Below are 13,198 nucleotides of genomic sequence, written 5' to 3' on the forward strand. Positions count from 1 at the left end.
GCTTTTTTTTTTTTAGACAGGGTCTCACTTTGTCACCCAGGCTGGAGTACAGTGACATGATCATAGCTCACTGCAGCCTCAGACTCCTGGGCTGAAGGGATCCTTGGGAGCCTCAGCCTCCCAAGTAGCTGAGACTACAGGCATGCACTACCGTACCTGGCTATTTTTTTAAGTTTTTGTAAAGACAGGGTCACACTATGTTACCTAGGCTGATCTCAAACTCCTGGCCTCGAGCGATCCTCCTGTCTTGACCTCCCTAAATTCTGGGATTACAGGCATGAGCCACGATGCCTGGCCATAGAGTCCTTTCCTAGTGATGAGACTGAGGCATCTCTATCTAGGCATCTAGTGACTCTATGCTGTTTCTCAACATTGGTTCAATGGGCAGGTCCTATAGGTATCCCAGGCCAAATTGAGTGGAGACTCAACTGGGATCTTGCCTCAACTATATTTTGTTGAAACCACCAACTAGGCTAAGGTCTTGTGGTTCCAGAGCAGTTCTCTGAAGTCTCATGTGAAAGTTTCTCTTTACTTTAGTGTTTGAGCTTAGTCGTTGGGTTGGGTAACTTTGGCCCAGTGAAATCCTTTTTGGGGTACTTTTTTTTTTTTGCTGGAGTGCAGTGGCGTGATCTCAGCTCACTGCAACCTCTGCCTCTTGGGTTCAAGTGACTCTCAAGCCTCAGCCTCCCAAGTAGTTGGGACTATAGGCATGCACCACGATGCCCGGCTAACTTTTGTATTTTTAGTAGAGATGGGATTTCACCATGTTGGCCAGGATGTTCTCGATCTCTTGACCTCATGATCCTCCCCCTTTGGCCTCCCAAAGTGCTGGGATTACAGGCGTGAGCCACCGCGCCCGGCCTGGTGTACTTTTCTTTTTTTTAGATGGGTCTCACTCTGTCACCACTGGAGTGCAGCGGCATGATTACAGCTCACTGCAGCCTGGAGCCTGGAGCTCCCAGGCTCAAAAAGTTCTCCCACCTCAGTCTCCTGAGTAGCTGGGACTACAGGCGCCCGCCACCATGCCCAGCTAATTTTTGTAATTTTTGTAGCCATGGGGGTCTCACTATGTTGCCCAGGCTGGTCTTGAACTCCTGGGCTCAAGCAATCCACCCACCTCAGCCTCCCAAAGTGCTGGGATTACGGTGTGAGCCATCGTGCCCAGCCTGGTGTACTTTTCTTAACAAATCTCATGGGATATCGAGGCCTCTAGAGTATTTGCCTTAGTTTTTTTCTTAATGTGGTAAGGGAATAGGTTTATACTATGGGGATAAATGATAGTGAGGAGGGGCAATGTCACCAGAAGACACTGTGGTGTCAGAAACTGGTGATCTATACAGAAGTTCACCAAGGATGTTATTAAAGGGGATAGAGGCCGGGCGCGGTGGCTCAAGCCTGTAATCCCAGCACTTTGGGAGGCCGAGACGGGCGGATCACGAGGTCAGGAAATCGAGACCATCCTGGCTAACACGGTGAAACCCCGTCTCTACTAAAAATACAAAAAAAAAAACTAGCCGGGTGAGATGGCAGGTGCCTGTAGACCCAGCTACACCGGAGGCTGAGGCAGGAGAATGGCGTAAAACCCGGGAGGCGGAGCTTGTAGTGAGCTGAGATCCGGCCACTGCACTCCAGCCCCGGCGACAGAGCAAGACTGCGTCTCAAAAAAAAAAAAAAAAAAGGGGATAGAAAGCAGAAAGTTTCCTCCCCTGTGCCTTATCTTACATGTTACACAGAAGCTAAGAAAGGGTAGGATGAAGTGGTTTGTGGTTGGCTCAGAAGCTTAGTCAAAATAATTTAGGACCCTTAAGAAGTAGGAGAAAAGAGTTGGGGAAGGCAAATGGGGGCACTGTCCATGGTGCTAGACCTTGAACCCTTGTGTTCCTCCAGCCCAGGTGGGATGAGGAACCCACAAATAGTCCCTAGTCTTGCTTCCAGGAAAGGGCAAAAGGCTTGGGAAAACCCAGAGGGAGTTAAGAACTGGGATCTGGGTTTTGCAGTGACTTGGAAAACATACAGCTGTTCAGCAAGTCTTGACATAGAAACACAGAAACGGCTTCAGGCCAGGCGCAGTGGCTCACGCCTGTAATCCCAGCACTTTGGCAGGCTGAGGCAGGAGGATCTCTTGAGGCCAGGAGTTCAAGACCATCCTGGGTAACAATACCAGACCCCCTCTCTACCAAAAACAATTTTTAAAAATTAGCCAAGTGTGGTGGTGCCCACCTGTGGTTTCAGCTACTTGGGAAACTGAGGCAGGAGAATTGCTTGAGCCCAGGAGGTTGAGGCTGCAGTAAGCTATTATTACACCATTGCATTCTAGCCTGGACAACATAGCAAGACCCTATGTCTAAAAAGAAAAGAAAAGAATATGGCTTCAAACAACCCACATTCATTGTGCACTTGCTAAGGGCCAGTCTCTATGAAAAGAGTTTCATAGTGTAGTGTGGCTATGAATATGGATTCTGATCTGGAAGACCCAGGCCTGAATTTGCTCTGCCGCTTATGAGGTGTTTGGCCTTGCATAAGGCATTTAATGTCTCTTTGCTTCTGTTTCCTCACTTGTATAATGGGGATAATATTTTACAAGGCTTAAAGCAGTTCCTGGTATAGAGGTACACAGTAACCTCTATCCAAGTGTTTACTGTTATTATTTTATATATGTATTACCTCATTTCGTCCTCAAAACAACTTTATATGGTAGGTACTATTATTCTTTTCATCTTACAGATGAGGAAATTGAAGCTTAGAGGAATTAATTCATTTGGCCAGGTGTGATGGCTCACACCTATAATCCCAGAACTTTGGGAGGCCACGACAGGCAGATCGCTTGAGCTCAGCAGTTTGAGACCAGCCTGGGCAACGTGATGAAACCCCATATCTACAAAAAATAGGGAAATTAGCCAGGCATGGTGGCATGTGCTTATAGTCCCAGCAACTTGGGAGGCTGAGGTGGGAGGATCGCTTGAGCTGGGGAGGTCGAGGCTGCAGCCATGATCACTGCACTCCAGCCTGGGTGACAAAGTGAGACCTTGCTTCAAAAAAAATCATTCATTCACTCATTTATTTATTCTTCCATGAATTCAACAAATATTTTGAGGCCAATTATCTTCCAAGTGTTATTCTAGAAGACTCTGGGGGCCCATAAGTGAACAAGACTACAGGATCCTTGCTGTAGAGGGACTTACATCCTAGTGGTGGAGGACAAAGACAGAAATAAGTAAATACATAAGACCAGGTGCAGTGGCTCACACCTGTAATCTCAGCTCTTTGGGAGGCCAAGGCAGGAAGATTGCTTGAGCCCAGAAGTTTGAGACCAGCCTGGGTAACATGGCAAGGCCCCATCTCTAGAAACACACACACACACACACACACACACACACACACACACACACATATAGTAGTCCCAGCTACTCAGGAGGCTGAAGTGGGAGAATCACTTGAGCCTGGGAGGTTGAGGCTGCAGTGAGCTGTGTTCGAGCCACTGCATTCCAGACTGGGTGACAAAGTGAGACTGTGTCTCAAAAAAGAGTAAAACAATAAATAATTTTTGTGCTGAATTCTAGGAGGAGGAGGCACAAGGAGATATCAAAAAGAATGTCAGACCAGAGCTACTTCTGACAGGGTTTCCCAGGAAGTCCTTTCTGAGGAGGCAACAGTTGACCCATGCAATGGTTTGAAAGTACACCATAGAGCCAATCAGATTAATAATGGATTGGATGTAAGGGTTAAGGGGGAAAAAAAGGAATCCAGGATCACTCCTAAGCTAAGTGCCTTTCTGGGAGTTACTGAGCTAGTGCCAGATGAGCCTGGATTTGAACCCAGATGTAGCTGACTCCAAAACTTGACTCTTACTCATGCAAATTATGTCTGAAGACCTGGATTGATATATGGAAAATCAGTAACAAGACCTTGACCATCTGTCTTAACAGCCAATCAGCCAATCAATTTCTTTTTTTGAGACAGAGTTTTGCTCATGTTGCCCAGGCTGGAGTGCAATAGCATGATCTCCACTCACTCACTGCAACCTCCGCCTCCCGGGTTCAAGCGATTCTCCTGCCTCAGCCTCCTGAGTAGCTGGGATTACAGGCATGCGCCACACTCCTGGTTAATTTCATATTTTTAGTAGAGATAGGGTTTCTCCATGTTGATCAGGCTGGTCTCAAACTCTTGACCTCAGGTGATCCACCCAACTCCGCCTCCCAAAGTGTTGGAATTACAGGCGTGAGCCACCACATCCAGCCAACAGTCATTATTAAATGAGACACAACACCATGTTCCATGAACCTACGACTTTGTAATGTAGGAGATGAGTCTCGTACTCATGGAAAAATAACATAAACTATATATTGAAATACTCTATCATATGGTACAAGCAAGAGGTGCAAAACAAATTTTAGAGAGTAAGGCGAGTTAGAGAGAGTGAGGTGGGCATGGTATATTTGAAGTCCCTCTCCCTTCTCTGGAGGCCCAGACCAGTGCTTTTCAAAGTGTGGTCCCCAGTTCAGCAGTGGCTCCTGGGAACTTGTTAGAAGCGCCAACTTTCAGTCCCCATTCAAAACCTTCTGAATCAGAATCCCTGGAGGGACATCTGTTTTTTTTTTTTTTTTTTTTTTTTTTTCTTTCTTATTATTTTAACTTTTAATGTTTTTAATTATTTTAATACAAATTGTACATACTTATAAGGTACAGTGTGATATTCTGATACATTATACAAGGTGTAATGACCACATCAGTGTAATTAGCTTATCTATCACCTCAAATATTTATCATTTCTTTGTGTTGGGGGCAATCAAAACCCACTCTCAACTATTTGAAAATGTACAATAAATTATTGTAAATTATAGTCACTCTATAGTGCTATAGAACACTAAACATTATTCCTCTTTTCTAGCTGTACTTTTCTATCCATTAACCAACCTTTGGCTACCCTCCTCCCCACTACCCTTCCCAGCCTCTAGAAACCACTATCCTACTGTCTACTTCCATGAACTCAACTTTTTAAGCTTCCACATATGAGTGAGAGTATGCAGTATTTATCTTTCTGTGCCTGGCTTATTTCACTTAACATAATATTCTCCAAGTTTATCCATGTTGCCATGAATGAACATGAAAAAGAATTTCATTCCTTTTTATGGCTAAATAGTAGTCCACTGTGTATATGTACCACATTTTCTTTACCCATTCATCTGCTGACAGACACTTAGGTTGATTCCATAGGTTGGCTATTGTGAATAGCGTTGCAATAAATGGGATGCAGGTATCCATTTGCTATACTGATTCCAATTGCTTTGGATATGTATTAGTCCATTTTCCCACTGCTATAAAGATATTACCTGAGACTGGGTAATTTAAAAAGGAAAGAGGTTTAATTGATTGACAGTTGCTTATGGTTGGAGAGGCCTCAGGAAACTTACAGTCATGGTGGGAGGCAAAGGGGAAGCAAGGACCTTCTTCACATGGCGGCAGGAGAGAGAAGTCCAAACTCAGAAAATCACAGATGTTTATAAAACCATGAGATCTCCTGAGAACTCACTCACTATCATGAGTACACATGGAGGAACCGCCCCCATGATCCAATAACCTCCCTCCCTCGACATGTGGGGATTACAGTTCCCTCCCTTGACATGTGGAGATCACAATTCGAGATGAGATTCGGGTGGGGACACAGAGCCAAACCATATCAGGATATATGCCCAGTAGTAAAACTGCTGGATCATATGGTAGTTCTTAGTTTTTTGAGGAACCTCCATACAGTTTTCCGTACTAGCTGTAGTAATTTACATCTCCACCAACAATGTATAAGGGTTCCCCCCCTTCTTCACATCTTCACCAGCATTTATTATGTTTTGTCTTTTTGATGATCCCCGTTCTAACTAGGGTGAGATGATATCTCATGAAGTTTTGATTTGCATTTCCTTGATGATTAGTGATGTTAACCATTGTTTCATATGTCTGTGCCAGCCACCTGTTTTTTAACAAGTCCACTAGAAGGTTGAGAACCCCAGGTCTAAAGTGCCAGTTTCAGGACAAAGCATTTGGCCTCCCTATTTGCACTTCTGTCTCCACCACGACTCCACCCACTCCCTCCTAAACCTTCAACTGAGTCCACAGCTGCATAAAAATATTTTCTGATCCTGAGTTCTTGTGAGCCTGGAAAAAAACCCTCTTCCGCTAAACCCATCTGAGAAATGGCACGTATTTTTATTTTTTATTTTTTCATTAAACTTTAAATTCTGGGATACATGTGCAGAACGTGCAGGTTTGTTACATAGGTATACATGTGCCATGGTGGTTTGCTGCACCATCAACCCGTCATCTAGGTTTTAAGCCCCACGTGCATTAGGTATTTGTCCTAATGCTCTCCCTCCCCTTCCTCCCGACCCCCAGACAGACCCCAGTGTGTGATGTTCCCCTCCCTGTGTCCATGTGTTCTCACTGTTTAACTCACACTTATGAGTGAGAACATGTGGTGTTTGGTTTTCTGTTCCTGTGTTAGTTTGCTGGGAATGATGGTTTCCAGCTTCATCCATGAGAAATGGCACATATTTTTAAAGAAACTACATGGAAATTAAGAGAGAAGCAAAACAATCCTCAAAACACAATCCCAGCACTTTGGGAAGCCAAGGCGGGAGGAACGCTTGAGGCCAGGAGGTCGAGGCCAGCCTGGGCAACATGATGAAACCCCGTCTCTACTAAAAATACAAAACAAAACAAAACAAAACAGAACCCGGGTGTGGTGGCACGCCTGTAATACCAGCTACAGGCTGGGAGGCTGAGGCAGGAGAATCACTTGAACCCAGAGGTGGAAGTTGCAGTGAGCTGAGACTGTGTGACTGCACTCCAGTCTGGGTAACAGTGAGATTTCATCTCAAGAAAAAAATTAAAATTAAAATTAAAATTAATTAATTTTAAAAAAGAAAAAGAAATTAGCTGGGTGTGATGGTGCCTGCCTGTAATTCCAGCTACTCGGGAGGCTGGAGCCTGGGAGGCTGGGGTTGCAGTGAGCCAAGATCGCACCACTGAACTCCAGCCTGGGTGACAGAGGTGACCCTGTCTCAAAAACGCACGCACCCACACCCCCACCCACCCAACCCCAACACACACACACACACAGAGTTTAGAAATCGCGGATATTTACAAAAGCCAATCTTCTCTACCTGAGCTTTAAAATAAACTAAGAGTTTGCCTCCTGGTCATAATACTTACTAGCAATATAATCTGGAGAAACTAACCTCTGGGCCTCAGTTTATCTGTCTTTGAAATAGGAGTAATAATAGTATCTTCCCCATAGAGTTGTAAAAATTAAATGAGGTATATGTACAAAGCTTACTGAAGCTCCTGAGTCATAGTAAACCTTCAGTTAATGTTGGGTTTGTGGAAAAAGAAGGTTTTGTGCTATGTTTGGATTTAACTGGGCTAGAGGCATCTTATTTCAGGCATCAGAGGGTGTAAAGCATTCTGACAAGAGAATCTACTCCATACAGGAAATTATTCATTTGCCCAGGACAGGTGAGCAGCTGTTATTGAACAGTGAGTTAATGATCATGGGCAGATCACTTGAGGTCAGGAGTTCGAGACCAGCCTGGCCAACATGGCAAAAACCCATCTCTACTGAAAATACAGAAATTAGCCGGGCGTGGTTGTGGGTGCCTGTAATCCCAGCTTCTCAGGAGGCTGAGGCAGGAGAATCACTTGAACCTGGCAAGCGGAGGTTGCAGTGAGCTGAGATCATGCCACTGCACTCCAGCCTGGGCGACACAGCAAGAGGCTCTGTCTCAAAAAAAAAAAAAAAGACATTATTGTTAAGACTGGCCACTAGCCACTAGGTGTCCCAGCTTCAACTGGGTTATGATAACAATAGCTGAAGCTTTTCCAGCACCTCCTATCAAGTCATGTTATTGTCCTAGTTTTACAAACAGGGCAACTCATCTCAGAAAGCGTTAAGTAACAAGGTCACAGCTTATAAAGTCTAGACTCTCTTTTATCTCATTGAGCTATAAACTTCCATATGATAAGCCTGTGTCCAGCCCCATGTTGCCTGGGCCTGGGGCTCTGCGGGACTGACTGCTCACCTCTGGGCCTGTGTTTCCTCCGTAGATCAAGTGGCTTGTGCAGATCCAGAGATCTGCCGGAAGATCTGCAGCAACCCCTCAGGCTGTTCTGACATCGCGTATCCCAAACTCGTGCTGGAACTCCTGCCTACAGGTAAAGTCCCTTCACCCCTGAATCAAGTCCCCTGGAGCACCCAGAAAGGAGATCACTGGGTGGGCTCTGATCCAAGGCAGGGCCAAGAAGGGAGGGCTGGAGGGAGGAACAGGCTCTAGGCTCCCCATGAAAGGCTAAGTCCTGCAGGAAGCTCTGCCCCGCCGTCCTCCCTGAGGTTCTGCCTCCTCCAGTTGAACCCACTGGGATCGGCTGCTTTGGCAGAAAAGGGCCGAGGCCCATGACCTCCCTTCCGCCCCCAGGGCTCCGTGGGCTGATGATGGCTGTGATGGTGGCGGCTCTCATGTCCTCCCTCACCTCCATCTTTAACAGTGCCAGCACCATCTTCACCATGGACCTCTGGAATCACCTCCGGCCTCGGGCATCTGAGAAGGAGCTCATGATTGTAGGCAGGTAAGTCCCTACTGGGTGGGGCTGGGGCAGGGGGAAGAGAGAGCTGAGCCCACCCACAGGCAAAGTCCAGGTCCAGCTGGCAACTTATCCAGGCTGAAGAGCGTTAGGACTCCATGTGCAAGATATTGGTTCATTGAGGAGGTGCTCAACGAGCACCTACTCTGTACCAGGCACAGGGCACATAGCCATGAAAGGGCTCAGTTCTTGCCTTCATGGAGCTAGAGAAGGAAGAGAATAAGCAAGTAATTATAACCCAGTGGGGCGAGGTGGCTCACACCTGTAATCACAGCACTTTGGGAGGCCAGGCCGGTGGATCACTTGAGGTCAGGTGTTCAAGACCAGGCTGACCAACATGGTGAAACCCCATCTCTACTAAAAATACACAAATTAGCTGTGGTGGCGTGTGCCTGTAATCCCAGCTACTCAGGAGGCTGAGGCAGGAGAATCGTTTGAACCCAGGAGGCGGAGGTTGCAGTGAGCCAAGATGGCACACTGCACTCTAGCCTGGGTGACAGAGTGAGACTCTGTCTCAAAATAATAAAATAAAATAAGCTGGGAGTGTTGGCATGTGTCTGTAATCCCAGTTACTTGGGAGGCTGAGGCAGGAGGATCACTTGAGCCCAGGAGTTGGAGGCTGCAGTGAGCTATGCTCTCACCACTGCACCCCAGCCTTGGCAATAGAACAAGACCCTATTAAAAAAAAAAGAGAGAGAAAGAGGAGTAAATGTTCAGGGAAGATGATGCTAATTTGTGCCTCTCGCCGCTGGCACCAGGGTGTTTGTCCTGCTGCTGGTCCTGGTCTCCATCCTATGGATCCCTGTGATCCAGGCCAGCCAGGGTGGTCAGCTCTTCATCTACATCCAGTCCATCAGCTCCTACCTGCAGCCGCCCGTGGCGGTGGTCTTCATCATGGGATGTTTCTGGAAGAGGACCAATGAAAAGGTAGCTCTGGACTGCTCCCACTAGGCCAGAACCAAGTGCTGCCCCTTGAGGACTGGGATAGGATGGGAGGGGAGGGTACTGAAGGGAGATACAGGCTGGACTTGGGTGTTGAGAGGGAGGGTGAGTTTCATGGTGGAAGATACAGAGAGGGTGTTTATCTGACCTTTGCAAAAAAGCAACGAGAGGGCTGCTGCGATGGCTCACACCCGTAATCCCAGTACTTTGGGAGGCTGAGGTGGGTGGATCACTTGAGGTTGGGAGTTCGAGACCAGCCTGGCCAACATGGCGAAACCCCACCTCTACACAAAATACAAAAATGAGCCCGGTGTGGTGGTGGGTGCCTGTAATCCCAGCTACTCAGATGCTGAGGCAGGAGAATCACTGGAACTTGGGAGGCAGAGGTTGCAGTGAGCTGAGACTGCACCACTGCACTCCAGCCCGGGCGAAAGAGTGAGACTCTGTCTCTCCAAAAAAAAAAAAAAAAAAAAAAAAAAAAAGCAGTGAGAGGTTCTCATCAAAAGTATCTTGATGCATTTTTTGTTATTGAACAGGGAAGCTAAATTAAGAGGGTGTTAGTAATCTATTAGTAGTCGATTCATTATTAAAAAGATAAATGGTTAAGTATTGCAGAACCTTTCCAAATTGCTGACCCATGCATGCAGTGACCACCACAAGAAAGACACGCCCTGGAGATGGCTTCTTGAGGTTCCCGGAGGCCAGAGCCCTTGGCGTCTCTAAGACGATCTTGCTCTGACGTTGCAGGGTGCCTTCTGGGGCCTGATCTTGGGCCTGCTCCTGGGCTTGGTTAGGCTGGTCCTGGACTTTATTTACGTGGAGCCTCGGTGCGACCAGCCAGATGAGCGCCCGGTCCTGGTGAAGAGCATCCACTACCTCTACTTCTCCATGATCCTGTCCACGGTCACCCTCATCACTGTCTCCACCGTAAGCTGGTTCACAGAGCCGCCCTCCAAGGAGATGGTACGTTTGGGCTGATGGCTAGATCCGTTGAGACTTTTTGTTGGAAGTGACAGAAAACTGACCCACACTGACTTAAGCAAAGGAGACTGATTGTCCAAAAAGCTGAAAAGTCCAGGGTTGGGGTTCAGGGGCAGGATTATTCAGGACTTTGAAAAGGTCAACAGAATCCATCTGCACTTCTGCTTTGATTCTTACGTCCCATATGGAGCCCAGTACCTTCTAGAGAGATATCCTCTTTTACTGCCATTAAGTAAACACAAGGCTGGGGTGTGGCGGCTCATTCCTGTAATCCCAGCACTTCAGGAAGCTGAGGTGGGAGGATCACTTGAGGCCAGGAGTTCGAGACCAGCCTGGGCTACATAGTGAGAGCCCATCTCTTTAAAAAATGAAAAAATTAGCAGGGTGTGATGCCTCATGCCTGTAATCTCAGTTACTAGAGAGGCTGAGGTGGGAGGACTGCCAGAGCCCAGGAGTCTGACGATGCAGTGAACTATGACCGTGCCACTGTACTCCAGCCTGGGCAACAGGGCAAGACCCTGTCTCACAAAAAAAAAAAAAAAAAAAAAAAAAAGGGAGAGAGAGAAAAGAAAAGAAAAAAAAAGAAAAGAAAAACTTAGCAGGGCGTGATGGCTCATGCCTGTAATCCCAGCTACTAGGGAGGCTGAGGTGGGAGGACTGCTTCAGCCCAGGAGTTTAAGGCTGCAGTGAGCTATGTCCATGCCACTGCACTCCCACCTGGGTGACAGAATAAGAGCCTGTCTTAAAAAGAAAAAAGGTAAAAATAAGCATAAGTATTTCTGTCTCAGAATTTCTAGAGAAGTTCTAGATTCCCATTGATGGAGTCAGCTCAGGACACATGCTCATCCGTGAACCCAGAAGCAGTCCAAAGTGGTGAAGGCCATCCTGTGGCTCTGGAATCCAATCCCTGTGGCCAGAGAAATGGATGAGCTGAAATGACCAATTCTGGGGTCCTGCAGTACTCTAGGGTGAGGGTTAAGCTCTGAGGGTTAGAATGAGGGATAACTACATCCCAGCAACATGAGGATGGGGTTTATCGGAGAAAGATGTGGGAATGAGCTGGGGAATTGTGCGCTGATGCTGAAGAGCGCAGGGACGTGACGCTTGTTGGAGGATGGGGTGGGAGGGTGGGGCTGGGAGCAGATTCAGACACAAAGGCTGAGTGTGGGGTTGGGTGGGGAGTGTGAGAAAAGGATGGAAAACCCCGGCCCCACCTCCACCACAAATCTCATCATTCATTCCTGCTCCTTAGGTCAGCCACCTGACCTGGTTTACTCGTCATGACCCTGTGGTTCAGAAGGAACAAGCACCACCAGCAGCTCCCTTGTCTCTTGCCCTCTCTCAGAATGGGATGCCAGAGGCCAGCAGCAGCAGCAGAGTCCAGTTCGAGATGGTCCAAGAAAACATGTCTAAAACCCACAGCTGTGAGTAGCCTCTCTCCTCAGTTACAGCAAGAAGCATTACGTGTTAAGGGGATTTTTTTTTTTTTTTTTTTTTTTCCTATCAAATTACAAGCCAGGAAAGTGGGCACACTTGAGTTTTAGCATCCTCTGGCTCCAGTGTCTGATCCGTCCCCACGCTCTGGCCATGGGAAAGGAGTTTTTAGTAACTTTCAACAGAAGCTTCCTACGGGCACTAAGAGTAAACAAACACTTGTTGAGTGCCTATGAAGACACGGTTCATTTCATCCTCATGCTCCACACATGGACAGGCAGGAACACGACGTGCCTTCTCTCAGTGCTTCTAAACTGGTGGCTTGCAGACATATTTTGGCTTGGCCCACCTACAGTTTCAATAAAATGTGAGTTAACGTTGAAAAATTGAGAGATTTCGGCTGGGTGCCGTGGTTCAAGCCTGTAATCCCAGTAAACTTTGGGAGGCCAAGGCGGGTGGATCACTTGAAGTCAGGAGTTTGAGATCAGCCCGGCCAACATGGTGAAACCCCATCTCTACTAGAAATACAAAAATTAGCCAGACATGGTAGCACGTACCTATAGTCCCAGCTACTTGAGAGGCTGAGGCAGGAGAATTGCTTGAACCTGGGAGGTGGAGGTTGCAGTGAGCCGAGATCACACCATTGCACTCCAGCCTGGGTGACAGAGTGAGGCTGTCTCAAAAAAAAAAAAAAAAAAAAAAATTGGGAGATTTCAGCCGGGAATGGTGGTTCATGCCTATAATCCCAGCACTTGAACACACCTGGTGAGTGTCCCCGTCTCGCCTCTCTGGGAGACACAGACCACCTCTATGGTCTTCCTTTGCTGGGTTCTTTCTAGGTGACATGACCCCGAAACAGTCCAAAGTGGTGAAGGCCATCCTGTGGCTCTGTGGAATACAGGACAAGGGCAAGGAAGAGCTCCCGGCCAGACCAGAACCCGTCATAGTTTCCCTGGAAGAAAACCCCTTGGTGAAGACCCTCCTGGACGTCAACCTTATTTTCTGCGTGAGCTGCGCCATCTTTATCTGGGGCTACTTTGCTTAGTGTGGGGTGAACCCGGGGGTTCAAAGGCTGTTTCTCTTCAATGCTCCATTTTTTTAATGAGAGAAAAAATAATACAGCTTTTGTTTGTTCACCACAAGGCTTCTAAGTGTTTATAGACCATTTTCAACATGACACTTAGTTCTTTTTTTTTTTTTTTTTTTTTTTTTT

At 47.0% G+C, this 13,198-nt stretch overlaps 1 protein-coding gene across 5 annotated transcripts in view; it reads left to right on the top strand.

Moving 5' to 3' along the window:
• SLC5A11 (solute carrier family 5 member 11) overlaps positions 1-13,198 on the top strand; it is a 60,511-nt gene that overhangs the window by 29,647 nt on the left and 17,666 nt on the right. For 3 of the 5 annotated variants that reach the window (XM_017887124.1, XM_017887128.1, XM_017887127.1), the window contains 6 exons: positions 8,095-8,202; positions 8,463-8,613; positions 9,387-9,555; positions 10,318-10,533; positions 11,804-11,975; positions 12,825-12,991. In XM_017887124.1, coding sequence (XP_017742613.1) covers positions 8,095-8,202; positions 8,463-8,613; positions 9,387-9,555; positions 10,318-10,533; positions 11,804-11,975; positions 12,825-12,991 — 983 coding nt within the window. Of the gene's footprint in view, positions 1-8,094; positions 8,203-8,462; positions 8,614-9,386; positions 9,556-10,317; positions 10,534-11,803; positions 11,976-12,824; positions 13,128-13,198 lie in introns of those variants that run through there. The other 2 variants (XM_017887126.1, XM_017887129.1) reach the window with 2 other exon arrangements.

Source organism: Rhinopithecus bieti, unplaced genomic scaffold, assembly GCF_001698545.2.
Source record: "Rhinopithecus bieti isolate Rb0 unplaced genomic scaffold, ASM169854v2 scaffold_13348, whole genome shotgun sequence".
NCBI classification, from domain to species: Eukaryota; Metazoa; Chordata; class Mammalia; order Primates; family Cercopithecidae; genus Rhinopithecus; species Rhinopithecus bieti.